Source organism: Osmerus eperlanus, chromosome 24 (genome assembly GCF_963692335.1).
Source record: "Osmerus eperlanus chromosome 24, fOsmEpe2.1, whole genome shotgun sequence".
In the NCBI taxonomy this organism is placed as follows: domain Eukaryota; kingdom Metazoa; phylum Chordata; class Actinopteri; order Osmeriformes; family Osmeridae; genus Osmerus; species Osmerus eperlanus.
Genome location: NC_085041.1, coordinates 743,854 through 757,656, shown reverse-complemented (window position 1 = coordinate 757,656; position 13,803 = coordinate 743,854). Strand labels below are relative to the sequence as shown.

At 54.5% G+C, this 13,803-nt stretch overlaps 1 protein-coding gene across 3 annotated transcripts; it reads right to left on the bottom strand.

Annotated features, from left to right (window-relative positions):
- Nucleotides 1-3,148: 3,148 nt before the first annotated feature.
- On the bottom strand, nt 3,149-12,600 carry sap130a (Sin3A-associated protein a). Of its 3 annotated transcripts, none has more exons than XM_062450723.1 (21): nt 12,481-12,600; nt 10,658-10,784; nt 10,263-10,540; nt 10,009-10,176; nt 9,794-9,920; nt 9,549-9,670; nt 8,982-9,106; nt 8,318-8,465; nt 8,129-8,219; nt 7,824-7,928; nt 7,584-7,725; nt 7,276-7,394; nt 6,807-7,112; nt 6,073-6,250; nt 5,798-5,896; nt 5,161-5,522; nt 4,774-5,016; nt 4,543-4,668; nt 4,180-4,283; nt 3,918-4,031; nt 3,149-3,736 (listed from the first exon to the last, which is right to left on the bottom strand). In XM_062450723.1, exons 2-21 carry the CDS (start codon nt 10,764-10,766, stop codon nt 3,578-3,580), a joined length of 3,225 nt encoding a protein of 1,074 aa, XP_062306707.1. In that variant the 5' UTR covers nt 10,767-10,784; nt 12,481-12,600; the 3' UTR covers nt 3,149-3,577. The 3 variants fall into 3 exon arrangements, with proteins under 3 accessions (XP_062306707.1, XP_062306708.1, XP_062306706.1); XM_062450724.1 differs by lacking the exon at nt 12,481-12,600 and adding an exon at nt 11,437-11,608 and having other exon boundaries at nt 3,150-3,736; nt 10,263-10,537; XM_062450722.1 differs by lacking the exon at nt 12,481-12,600 and adding an exon at nt 11,437-11,606 and having other exon boundaries at nt 3,151-3,736.
- Nucleotides 12,601-13,803: the final 1,203 nt, after the last annotated feature.

Below are 13,803 nucleotides of genomic sequence, written 5' to 3'. Positions count from 1 at the left end.
CGTTTATGGCTGTTTGACTTTGCTCTCGTTCTGTCGAGAGCAGAATCACCCAGATGTACCCTTCAGGGGTTACGCCCAGGTGGAGGAGGGGAGGAGGGGCAGGGACCGAGCAGGCTGGGAGGGTTGGGTCGACCTGTTGAACAAAACATAACATCGAAATAGAAAAAATCTAGTTTCTAATTTATTTTATTTGACCATTCCTTTCCCCCCAATTTTTAAAATTTCCGTTACGTGAACAATGTTTTAGTAAACTATCGGCCTAAACTTTGGACTCTGATATCACTGGGAGGTATAAACTCACGATTGACACACTGACAGGAAGGGCAATTATGCTGTAAATATCTGAGGCTAGAAGAGGATAAGAATGTCCTGGTTGTACCATGAGACCATGCTAACTCAGGTAGCAGATAGACGTTTACAGAAACACTACAGTGATAACAGCCACCACCCAGCTCCAGAGTCCAGCAGGAGTCAGGGTGGAGCCTGCTGGTCCTGGGAGTCAGGGTGCAGAGCTGTGGTCCTGGGAGTCAGGGTGCAGAGCTGTGGTCCTGGGAGAGTCAGGGTGGAACCTGCTGGTCCTGGGAGTCAGGGTGCAGAGCTGTGGTCCTGGGAGTCAGGGTGCAGAGCTGTGGTCCTGGGAGTCAGGGTGCAGAGCTGTGGTCCTGGGAGTCAGGGTGCAGAGCTGTGGTCCTGGGAGTCAGGGTGCAGAGCTGTGGTCCTGGGAGTCAGGGTGCAGAGCTGTGGTCCTGGGAGTCAGGGTGCAGAGCTGTGGTCCTGGGAGTCAGGGTGGAGCCTGCTGGTCCTGGGAGAGTCAGGGTGCAGAGCTGTGGTCCTCGGAGTCAGGGTGCAGAGCTGTGGTCCTGGGAGTCAGGGTGCAGAGCTGTGGTCCTGGGAGTCAGGGTGCAGAGCTGTGGTCCTCGGAGTCAGGGTGCAGAGCTGTGGTCCTGGGAGTCAGGGTGCAGAGCTGTGGTCCTCGGAGTCAGGGTGCAGAGCTGTGGTCCTGGGAGTCAGGGTGCAGAGCTGTGGTCCTGGGAGTCAGGGTGCAGAGCTGTGGTCCTGGGAGTCAGGGCTGTGGTCCTGGGAGTCAGGGTGTGGTCCTGTTCTGGTGTTATCAGATGTTTGTTTACCTCCAGGTTTCCCTGGCGCTGAGGTAACATCCATCTCTCACCTGTGCTCACCTTCAGATGAGTCTTCCTGGCCAGAGCAGTCACTGATGCAGGACAGTGCTATAGCGTCTCCACCGCTCGCACACAGGGAAGAGAATCATTTCAGTAATTACATTGACCGCAAGGTATTTTCAAGGTGTTGTAGTCATGTATTGGCTTTATTGAATATACACAGACAAACAATGCACAACAGCTAGATGTCTCCCAGCACATTCATCTTGTGTAACATCTTCTCTTTACAGTCCTGGAGATGAAGTGCCACATCACACACAAAGTACAAAACTTTAAAAGGCCTGTACTGTTGCCTATGGCAACAACAAAAACAAGAAACACACATGTACAGCCTTTTACGTTGAAACACAGTCTTGCGTTCTAATTACACTCGCTCCCATACCGTCAGCCTTCTTCAAACCAAATCAAATATGTTTTGTGATCAATCACTCCATGATACCCATTTACAAAGGCTGGACAATTCAAAGCAGGTTTTCTTTATGTTGCAAGTGAACCCCTGCTCACCATTCTGCACACATCCACACACCGTGACTGACTGCCCACACACCCTGTCACTGTCCAGACACAACACTAACAGACCCTCCAGATGATCACTTCTCCTCAGGCCCTTTCAGAGTCCTGCGGAGGCTGTCGAGACCTCTCCCAGCAGACAGAGAGGCTGTCCCCCCAGCAGGCTGAGAGGCTGTCCCCCCAGCAGACAGAGAGGCTGTCCCCCCAGCAGGCTGAGAGGCTGTCCCCCCAGCAGACAGAGAGGCTGTCCCCCCAGCAGGCTGAGAGGCTGTCCCCCCAGCAGACAGAGAGGCTGTCCCCCCAGCAGGCTGAGAGGCTGTCCCCCCAGCAGACAGAGAGGCTGTCCCCCCAGCAGACAGAGAGGCTGTCCCCCCAGCAGGCTGAGAGGCTGTCCCCCCAGCAGACAGAGAGGCTGTCCCCCCAGCAGACAGAGAGGCTGTCCCCCCAGCAGACAGAGAGGCTGTCCCCCCAGCAGACAGAGAGGCTGTCCCCCCAGCAGACAGAGAGGCTGTCCCCCCAGCAGGCTGAGAGAGGCTGTCCCCCCAGCAGACAGAGAGGCTGTCCCCCCAGCAGACAGAGAGGCTGTCCCCCCAGCAGGCTGAGAGAGGCTGTCCCCCCAGCAGACAGAGGCTGTCCCCCCAGCAGACAGAGAGGCTGTCCCCCCAGCAGACAGAGAGGCTGTCCCCCCAGCAGACAGAGAGGCTGTCCCCACAGCAGACAGAGAGGCTGTCCCCCCAGCAGACAGAGAGGCTGTCCCCCCAGCAGGCTGAGAGGCCGTCCCCCCAGCAGACAGAGAGGCTGTCCCCCCAGCAGACAGAGAGGCTGTCCCCCCAGCAGACAGAGAGGCCGTCCCCCCAGCAGGCTGAGAGAGGCTGTCCCCCCAGCAGACAGAGAGGCCGTCCCCCCAGCAGGCTGAGAGAGGCCGTCACCCCAGCCTTCCCTGACAGGAACACTGGCCGTGCACTGCTTACTGGTGCATCATTTTGTCTACGATGGGCATGTCAATTGAAAAGAATAACAAGGTTTAAAATAAATACCAGGTAAATAAGCAGAGGTTGCGTGTTTGACATGTGTATGAGTGTGTGGCATGTGTGTGTCCGTTTGTGTGTGTGTGTGTGGCGTGTGTGTGTGCGGTGAGTGTGAGGGTCAGCCTCACCTCAGATCTTGTGTCTAGGATGGTCGGGTCGTTGTGTCACCGAGGCAACAGAGCAGCCAAACCTTTACATGTTGAACGGTAGCCATGGAGATGTCCTACACCCCTACCAAAGCCTGCCTGGGTCTTTTCACTGACACACAAACATCCCTCTCACAGAAGCTTGACCAGAGACACACAGCCCACTGCCACTAACCCACCCCTCCCCATCCCCCATCCCTCTCACAGAAGCTTGACCAGAGACACACAGCCCACTGCCACTAACCCACCCCTCCCCATCCCCCATCCCTCTCACAGAAGCTTGACCAGAGACACACAGCCCACTGCCACTAACCCACCCCTCCCCATCCCCCATCCCTCCACAGAAAGAAAGAAAAAAAAGGCAACATTAACAAACTTATTTTCAAAACTACAAAACAAGTGTCTTTATGGAACATACCCCACCCCCCAAAAAACTACAAAATAAACAAAACTGTCGGGGTTCATCAGCCAATCAGCCAGTCTGGACTCAGCGGAGGCTCTCTGCTGATCGCCGTATCCCCAGCGAGGCCCTCCCTTCCTGGGGAGACGCCGGCCAGCGAGCCCCTGCCTCCCCTCCTCCCAGCCTCAGCCAGGGACATGCAGAAGGCGATTGTGCGCAGCAAATCTTAGCACCAAGTTCAGAGCAGCTCTCTCCTTCCTCCCAAGGTGGGGTGGGGGGGGGGGGGGGTGAGGAGGGCCTCGCAGACATCCTTGTCTATGCCCGCTCCTTGCGCTTCAGCTTGGAGGACTTCTTGACGGCCGTTGTCTTATTCAGCAGCTTCAGAACCTTCTCCTTGTGGTCTAGCACCTTCATCATGGTGTCTCTGGCCTCCGTCACCTGATCCATCACCAGCTTGCAGCGCTGCATGTTACCCTGGCCACACACACACACACACACACAACCACTTCAGAAGCACATCTTACAGTGTACAGATGATGGTGAGGCCGGCAGGACATTTAGAGGAAGTGATACAGGAGAAGTAATGCAGGAAGTGATACAGGAAGTGATACAGGAAGTGATACAGGAAATGATCTAATGAACAGGAAGGAGTCACCTGTATGAGCTCATTGATGCGGTGCAGGTCGTCGTCCGCCCCGGCCCTCTTCTTTGGGATGAGGCCCTCCTGCAGGGTGGTCAGTCTGGTGTACACGTCATGCTCCAGACTGGACTGGGGGGTCACAGGGGGCAGGGGTCACAGCTCAGAGACACTACAGGTCGAACCAAGTCTTTCACCTGGGAATACTAGGCTGCACCTCTGACCCTAACCTGTGAAACATGCCCCCACAAATCCCTCCCCGATCCCTCCCAGAACTCACCAGCTGTCTGAGCTGAGCGGCACACAGGTGGATCTTCCAGCCCTGCGCCCGACACACCACACCCCTCTGGTTAGCCATGTCCTGCAGGGAGCCCTTCTTCTCCTCTGAAACAGCACATCATCATCATCATCAGCATCATCATCAGCATCAGCATCATCATCAGCATCAGCATCAGGACACAGCTCGCTCTCCACCCTCCGCCCTCTCCCCTCCACCCTCTCCCCTCCGCCCCCTCCCTCAAGTTCACTGTGCTGAGGGAGAGGACAGCAGAAGCATTAAAAGATGATGGTAGTCACATTAGATAAAAGGATCTGCAGAATGAATAAAATGATCCAACTTTAAGACAGGTGCAGATGCGCTGACCTTTGACCCGGATGTCGCTGTATCTCTGGAAGTGGTGATAGGCTGCCTTCCAGGGATTGCGGTAGTGGCGGAGCAGGGTGATGGGGGGGCGCGGGCGTACCGGCACGTAACGCACCCCCTCCTCATCTGGGAGGGGCACAGACAACATAACGCCATGTCAGCAACACGGCCACTTCAACACGGTCACTTCAACACGCCCGCTGACCTCTGCTACCTCCGCGAGACACGTACCCACATACTCCCTGGGGGGAGACTCCCTGCGGTCCGGCCGGCCCAGCACTCTCCCCGAGGCGCGGTCCTCGTCCGTGCTGGTGGCCTCCACCATCTCCGTCTCCTCCGTGGAGATAACGTGCTGCTGCTTGCGGGGCTTCTTCCTGGGCGACGCCCCGGGGACCGGCTCCCCCGAGAGAGGGCCGCCCAGGGAGGAGGGCGGGCCGCCCAGGCCGGGGGGCGACAACAAGGACCCGCTGGACACTGGGGAGAGGGAGAGGGGAAAAAAAACTACAATCATGACTTCCGTTTCGCTAACAAACTACAATCGTGGCTTCTGTTTCGCATCTGTACATCTACAACGGCTATGATATATGACCAAGGGATTCTGGGAGGTGTAGTCCGTACCTGGTTGAGCCGTGTCCATGGGCTCCATCTCCTGCTTGATCTTGATGTCCGCCAGGACGGCGCTGGAGGCGCAGGCGGCCGTGCTGCTGGCCGCGGGCTGGGTGGGGGAGGCCACCGTGTTGGCCATGGAGGCGGGGGCGGGGGGGGTGACGGCCAGGGAGGCGGGCAGGGCAGAGAGCACGGAGCTGGGCTGGGAGGGCGGAGCGGGGCCCTGGGGGGCCAGCAGAGTGGGGATGGCCTGGGACAGGTGCTGGGCGGGGGAGGAGGCAACTTGCTGCTCCACCCCCTGGGAGGGCAGGGCCTCCACCGTCGCCATGATGGGAGGGGCCATGGTCATGTGGACCTCCGCTTTGGGTTTGACGCTGAGGGAAGAGGAAGGGTGAGGGGGTTAGACAGGACAGTTTACTATGATCTCTGTAAAAGGTTCCCTCCAAACTGTATAATCTTGTTTCACTTTGTGATTTGTTAACGTGTTATAATAGTTGTCTAAAATCGTAAAAAAAATATCCCCAGGACAGTAAAGTGGTCAGTGCTGGAGCCCCAGGACAGTAAAGTGGTCAGTGCTGGAGCCCCAGGACAGTAAAGTGGTCAGTGCTGGAGCCCCAGGACAGTAAAGTGGTCAGTGCTGGAGCCTCACCCTGAAGGCCGAGGGGACCCGGCCCCTCTGAGGCCAGCCTCCACCCTGCCCCCGCCGACCTCGCCCGGCTGCACTGCTATCAGGCTCTTACGCACACAGCTGCAACACAACCAGCAGCAGAACCAGCATCAGAACCACACAACATCCAAACCAGGAACCACACAACATCAGAACCAGGAACCACACAACATCCAAACCAGGAACCACACAACATCAGAACATATAGAATGTCCCATTTCACCCAGGAGATCTCCACAATGCTCTCATGACCTCACCTCTCATTGGCTGGTTTCTTGCGGAGGATGCTAGGCCGAGGGGAGGAGACTAGTGTGGGGGCCCCACCCACCCCGGCCTGGGGGTGTGTCTGCACCATGGTTGCCACGGCCTGCGAGCCGCTGAACGCGTTGCCGATGGTGCCCGCCACGAAGGTGGAGCCGTCTGCCAGCACCACGCCTGCAGGAGAGAGGACACACAGCGTTTATTAGCTTTTATCCAAAGTAGTACAGTAATGTCTGGGGGGATTCGAACCTGTGACCTCTTGATCAATGCTCAACCACTGAGATATACCCAATGACGGGGTAGCTGTTAAACCAATAATACAGTCGTGGCCATAAGTTTTGGCAATGACAAATGTTGTGTTTTGCAAAGTTTGCTGGTTCAGTATTTGAGGAAAATGTTTTCACATGTTTCTATAGAATACTTGAATCACAATAAGGCACATTTCATATTTTTTTAAGCTTTTTTGGAGCTAACATTTTCAATATATGCAAATAGTCCCCTCTTTTACAGCAGTCAATCTGCTCTTAAAATGCAATCAGAATGATAGAGTGATTTCACCTGGCTAGAACTAGTTCACACTTTGCCCTGTGCTGATGATAGGACTTACTGAAATTATGTTAGCAGTCATTTTATGCCAAGGCCCAGCAAGCTTTGCAAACACAAAATGTATGTGGCTCCCAATACTTTTGGCCACGGCTCTACATGTATATATATTTTTCTGAATGATTACCTGGAGGTTTGGCATCAGACTGAGGCTGCTGCTGCTGTGCTGTGATTGGTGCCTGCTGAATCCCCTGCGTGCTGATAGGTGCAGAGGTGTGCAGGCCCTGCACTCCGATTGATGCAGGCTGAATGCCCTGGGCTGCCATTGGTGCAGGCTGGATTCCCTGCGCTGCCATTGGTGCAGGCTGGATTCCCTGGGTGCTGATCTGGGCAGACTGCAGACCCATCAGCTGCATGGGGTTGAGGTGGACTGTGGTCGCCATGCCAACACCCCCGGGGGTGGGGAGGGCAGAGCTGGGAGCCTGGGGGGTCACTGGGGGAGGGGGATGGGGGGTTATTAGACAGGAGCAAACACAAACTCTGTGTGTGTGTGTGTATCTTGGTACTGGGTGTGTGTGCGCATCTGGGTATCGTGTGTGTGTACCTGGGTACTGGGTGTGTGTGTGTGTGTGTATCTGGGTACCGTGTGTGTGTACCTGGGTATTGGCGGATGGTGGACACAGAGCTGGTGATGGGGGTGTAGGTGTGGGTCAGAGGGTACGGGGACGGGGAGTAGGTTGGCAGGAAGTACTGGAACTGGACTGGAACCGACGGCCTGGAGGAGGGAAGCACCATCTCTCGGATCAAACGCACCCTCAACATCTCATGTCATCAACACAGTATGACAGTGTCCTCAGAATAGATCAAGCCCTGATATCTTCCCAAAAACATGAGGCTTGAAAATGGTCCATCTGACATTAAGTGAGGTGGCCACATCAGAGGCTCGGGTTAACTAGGGACGTACCTGTTGTCGCTCCTGGCCTCCATGGTAACGGGGTTGGGGGAGGAGTGATGTCCAGAGATAGAGATGAGGTTGGTTCGCTCCCCAGGGTAGTCCGGCTGGATGCGAGGGGAGGTGTGGGCTATGGGCTGGGGCACCACCTTGGCTGTGGGTGCAAACACACAGGACGTCAGCTACATGCTAATACTGCTGTCCAAAATGTGTCCTGTTGCGTTTGTGTGTGTGTGTCCTGGACGTGCTTACCAACGGGGATGGCAGACGTGGTCACTGCGGTGGCGTGGGAGGAGTGAGAGGGCATCGTCATGGTGACGATGGTGCTACTGTTCATTTGGGTGTGTGGCACAGATCCTGAGAGAGACGACACGGGGGTTAGTTAGAGGGAGGAGGCTGGCTGTACTCCTCTGCCCTGCCTCCAGGCCTCTGCCCTGCCTCCAGGCCTCTGCCCTGCCTCCAGGCCTCTGCCCTGCCTCCAGGCCTCTGCCCTGCCTCCAGGCCTCTGCCCTGCCTCCAGGCCTCTGCCCTGCCTCCAGGCCTCTGCCCTGCCTCACCTGTGGTGGTTGTGGCGGGGACGGTGTTTGTGGCGACGATGGGAGCCACAGTGGCTGCAGCGACGGGCGTCACAGAACTGAAGATGGACTTCTGATGATGGAAGCAGAACGGAAGGAGGAGGGTCAGCATCCACACACACGGACGCCTGTGACGTCAAACATTTCAGAAATGTGTGGAGGGCGTCTAACCTGGGTCATGGCGTGGGGTGGTTGGGGCTTTTGGGCCACGATGGGGGGGTGGGAGGGCAGGGTGATGCGTGTGGCCGTGTCCCTGCTGGCCTGGGGCCGCTGGATGCTGATGGTGGCCGGGGGAGGGTGGATGGTCAGCCCTGGACGGCTGCAACACACAGCATAGGACACATGACCAGCTGGCAGCCTCACCCTCACGGCCTCAGATCAGACATGGAGGAACAGCAGCTGGTGCCCCTCTCAGACCAGACAGGACGTCTGAGTCAGAAGTGTTGATGCTGCTGGACGATCCACTAACACAGTGTCCTTCAGTCAGGCTTTGTAAACAAAGGTCAGGCCCCACCTTTCTCATTCTGAGCCAAAATCACCCCCATATGAGTCCCCCCTCCAAGATAACCCTGATATCCACCCTAAAGCCCCCCCTCCCACCCTGAAGCCCCCCCTCCCACCCTAAAGCCCCCCCTCCCACCCTAAAGCCCCCCCTCCCACCCTAAAGCCCCCCCTCCCACCCTGGAGCCCCCCCTCCCACCCTGGAGCCCCCCCTCCCACCCTGGAGGCCCCCCTCCCACCCTGAAGCCCCCGCTCCCACCCTGGAGGCCCCCCTCCCAGTCCGGGCCCCCCTCCCAGTCCGGGCCCCCCTCCCAGTCCGGGCCCCTGTACTCACGCGTGCACCATCTCAGTGGAGTGTGTGACGGCAGGACTGCTGATGGGGCCCTGTGTCCTGCTGACAGAGATGGGGGTCACCACGGTGGGCAGCACCGCTGAGGAGGTGGTGACAGGGGGACGGGTCTGGGGGGCACAGCAGGGGAGGAGAGGGTTAGGAGCCATGGGTCACATGTAGAGTCAAATTATAGAAACTGTCAAGTAGACATTCCCTGAATAAGAAGACAAAATATGTTTATAGGTGGGGGGGGGTTTGAACCTGGGACCTCTAGATCTGCAGATATGCTGTAACTACTGAGCTCCACCCCTCCCCCTGCGCTCCACCCCTCCCCCTGCGCTCCACCCCTCCCCCTGCGCTCCACCCCTCCCCCTGCGCTCCACCCCTCCCCCTGCGCTCCACCCCTCCCCCTGAGCTCCACCCCTCCCCCTGCGCTCCACCCCTCCCCCTGAGCTCCACCCCTCCCCCTGCGCTCCACCCCTCCCCCTGAGCTCCACCCCTCCCCCTGCGCTCCACCCCTCCCCCTGCACTCCACCCCTCCCTGCATGACCAGGAGCAGAGCTGAGGCACCTGGGTGGGCTGGTGGAGGATGTGCTGAACGGTGGGCTGGCCCGGCCCCGCCCCGGCTCCAGATGCTGGACGCAGAACCGTGGCACCTTTAGAGCTGGACATGACGGCTGCAGCAGCCGCCCCTGGACACACACACACACACACAACTTTACTGATCAGTCAACAGAAAAGACTGCATAAAAGGCAGTGATGGTTAAAAATCAAGCCAGACTTTACTGACACCCTTCCTCCTAATGCTGTCATACCTCTGGGTAGATGGGAGGTGAATGTCTGTGAAGGGCCGGCGGTGGCCCCAATCTGCAGGGCCGGGGCGCTACTCCTGATAATCTGGATGTTAGCAGGCATCAGATGGTGCAGGTTACTGGAGTGACCCTGGAACACAAAAAAAAAGCCTAGATCGTTAGCGACCAATAGAACTCTGGAACTCTTCACGTACAGAGCCAATGAGCAGGGCAGTCACCTGCTGGCTACTGATGGTTGCCACGGGGATGGAAGGAGTCGGAGCGATGCTGCTCTCCAGAGTGACCGTGATGTGTCCGGGCACCTTGGAGGGGACGGGGAGGTGGCCCTGGTTCAAAGCCGGCGCCGGGGCAATGAGACGACTGGGGATCGGTGACTTCAGGACAGCCTTGAACCCCCCAAAAAATTCACTTTATTTTCTCCCCCCTTCACATTGGTTACATACATGTGCTGCAGAAGAGAGGCTCTGTTTACCTTCATCTGGCCCTCTGTGAGGGCAGTGGGCTGACCTGTCACCTGGGGCAGGTGGATGGGACCTGCTGACACTGTGACTGGAGGGCCGGGCTGAATGGGGAGCTGCTGGGGAAGACCTTGGGGGGGGCCGTGGGCTTGGACCTGCGGGTAGGGCCGCACCATCACCGTCTCCTGCTTGTCCTCCCTGAACGAGAGCGCTGCTCCTCCGCCGCCGCCGCTGGGCGGCCGATCTTGCGGCCCATGATCAGCATCACGGCTGCCCTCCGCATCTCCTCCTGCTGAGAACCAGAAAAACCCGTTGGACTACAGACGCACGGACACGGTTCTGACAAGCTAGCTAAGAAGCTAATGTTGTTATTGCTGAGTAGCTTGACAGCAGGCGGGTTATTCAGCACCTGGCTGGTTTGGTGACGGGTTTAAAGGCACCAAGTTTCCGCCCGGGATCTGGGGAGGCCCTCCTCCAGAAGCGGGCATTCCGTGTCTCGGGAACTGCTGAGAACTCATCTTCCGTTATTCCACAACCTAAACGTAAAAGAGGAGAGAGTGCGGATTAGCCGACTAGCAAGATGCCCGGCTATTATACAAGTATCGAATGAACGAGTACACTGATTGGATTCAATGCAACCAAGACGTGCAACTTAAACGTTTCAGCGAAATTATCATTCCAATTCGCCTGTTTGCATTTGGGACCGGTCCGAATGTACCTCACATGTAACATTACATTATGTGATAACCTTGTGTTAAATATCGATGTGTGGGTGTTGGTAGCTAAATTGCTAACAGTACACATTGACTAGCTGAAAAGCTGCTACCATTAAAAAGAGCGAGCCACCTAGCCAATTAATTTTATTCGAGTCAAATGAACTTGCTATGTAACTAGGTAGAAACCCTTTTGAGCGTTTTGACGCTATTATCAGAATATAGACAGCGAGCTGTACACGCTGTGACCAGTAACGGAGATTTCTAGATATCTAGCTAATGTGTTAGCTACCAGATAGCTAAGCTAGCTGGTGAGATAAACAGTTATAGCCTAGGTATCTAGGCTACTAGCTAACAAAATGCCTTGCAATTTTTCTAAAACACAGCACAACACTATTTGAACCCTGGCCACCAATTTGCTAAGGGCGAGAAATTGATTATACATTCAAACCAAAAGTTTGTCAAAATAGACTACCGTATTTGCAGAGTTACAATTTTTCCATTCGTCTTTTCTTTTCAACAACACACAGCTAAGCCGGAAGAATGCAGACCTCACAAACGGACCTCCCTGTTTTTCGGCCAATGACAAGAAGGAATCGAACACCTTCGTCCAACCACTGACGGGGGTTGAACAATTGCTAAAACGGCGACGTGATTGGACTTCAGACTCTTTTTTTCGGCGCGGGGAGGATCCGCAAGGCCGTGGCGGGCTTGTCCGAAATAGATTCAGAAACTGCAGTTCGTTCATGTGGCCAGCAGGGAGCAGTAGTTCCCTGCTGCTGTTGGTCCACCACAACCATAATAGGCGTGAACACAGCGTTCCTTATGCATCTTAATTTAGGCCTACTGTTTGCTATACTTAACATGATAGGAAAGGTGAAAGTATGTATTGAAAACAATCACATGCCTTGTTAACGATCCCGTGCGTTTATAGAGTTTCTGTTTTTAGGTTTAGCAAGTAGGGAGGAGGAAAGGTTTGCATATTCTGAGAATTCCCAATCCCATATTCTACACCGCTATATACCTACTTCAACTGGATAGTTGAAATTCCACAAATGTTCATGTCAACCGTGTAAATACTTTCCAAGAAACGATTGATACGCGTTTCTTTTCACTCCCACGAGAACATTCACAACGTGACCCCTCAATTGAGATCTCACTAAAAGCACTCTTTCTGTGGCAAGGTTAGAAATCATTCAGACATATTATTCCATCCCAGGAGTAGACTAGAATAATCAACAACAACAAGAACAGTTTGCGGGGCCTGACAACAGGGGTCATATCAAATATGAACATATGAAGGGAACCATTGGGCCTCCGGGAAAGTAGAACCGACAGTTTTGGACTTGAAAAGCCTGCTAACAGAGAGACAATCCCAGGCGTTTGGCATCGAGTTACTGCCACATTCTCCAGCCCATGACATCACCCAGATACCTACGATGCTTGGCCCGGCTCCCTGTGAGATCCTGCGGGCCTAGGCTATTTTTCCAAGGTGGTAAGTGTTATTTCTGTCACTCACCCGTACGGAAGGTCTCTGTTGCCCACATGTGATGGGATTGCTAGGAGCTCCGGACGAAGAAGCTGTTTGGCGACGGTGCCCTTCATCGCCATGCAGGCCCTTCTACCTATCGGGGACAGACAACGCGTCGTGTTTTCCTCAAGTAGGCCTACAAACAACACACTTAACCTCTCTAACATTGTTGCCCCTCCTGTGGTAACATTTCAACAAGCCAGCAACTGTATCACAGTATTAAAAATAGTTCGATTTACGTGTTAGGGCAATATACAGCTTACTGATGGCAGAATAGACATACAGTCTCATCGACACAATAGTTGGTCCTCAGAAAGAGAAAAACACATTCCCAGAGAGCCATGCCTTTTGAGGGAATTTAACCTTTAAACCTTGCCTGCTCCATCCTCCAAAATAGTACAAATTCTATGGAAGGCTTAGCGGCCCAAGCTTGCGTGGCCAGTACGATGAAAAACACACGGCGCTAACAGTCTCAGTGCTGTCTGCGACCGAACACAAATAACAGTCACCCTTCAGAGTGAACCGGAGCGCTGCATGCCGCCCTTCTGAGCGCATGCCTGTCGTTCCTGACTCCCACAGAGGCACGGCCGTGACGACCAGATATGTGTTCACCGTGATACAAACAAGGAGGGATCGCAGCAGTTTATATTAAAAGGTTTTTCAGGTTCTTGCATGCTGAGGTGTGAACATTCAATTCTCCAACTGATTCCTCCCACCTATTTAACTCTTACTGTAGGTGTGTTTCTCATCTACGAGCTTGTCTGACCAACATAGCGAGCATTCTTTGATACCACAAGCTGGCAGGGTTGAGAAATGAATCTGTGTATCATCAGGGAGTGGAGCTTGAAAATCATTGTAATTCACGCATGGGCAGAGATGTGGCACTTAAAGAAGCCAGACACAGTCTGTAAATATAAACACGGCTTCGGACGACGCCTGTGTCAGATTTAGTTAACGACATCACAGTCGCATATAGTAAGTATTTTAAGTGACAGTTATACTAAACGACATCACTGTAGCACATTTAGCATACTAGATCAGAGTTCCAGCCACGGGGAAGCTTAATGCAGCTGTAAATGGTAACTGTAAATCAGGACATGTCAGATATAACATTACAGAGGAGTGTGCTGTATGTGGCCTATGCACTGATTTCCCTGACGGCTTGTGTCTAACCTGACATTACTTAGTTTAGTAAGATACACATACTTTACATTAAAAAACTAGGTACTGTAATTGAGACGTAATTTTTTAAGTGTAATAAATGTAAATGTTATTGTTGCAGTGTAATTAATTACCTCCTAGACATTAATG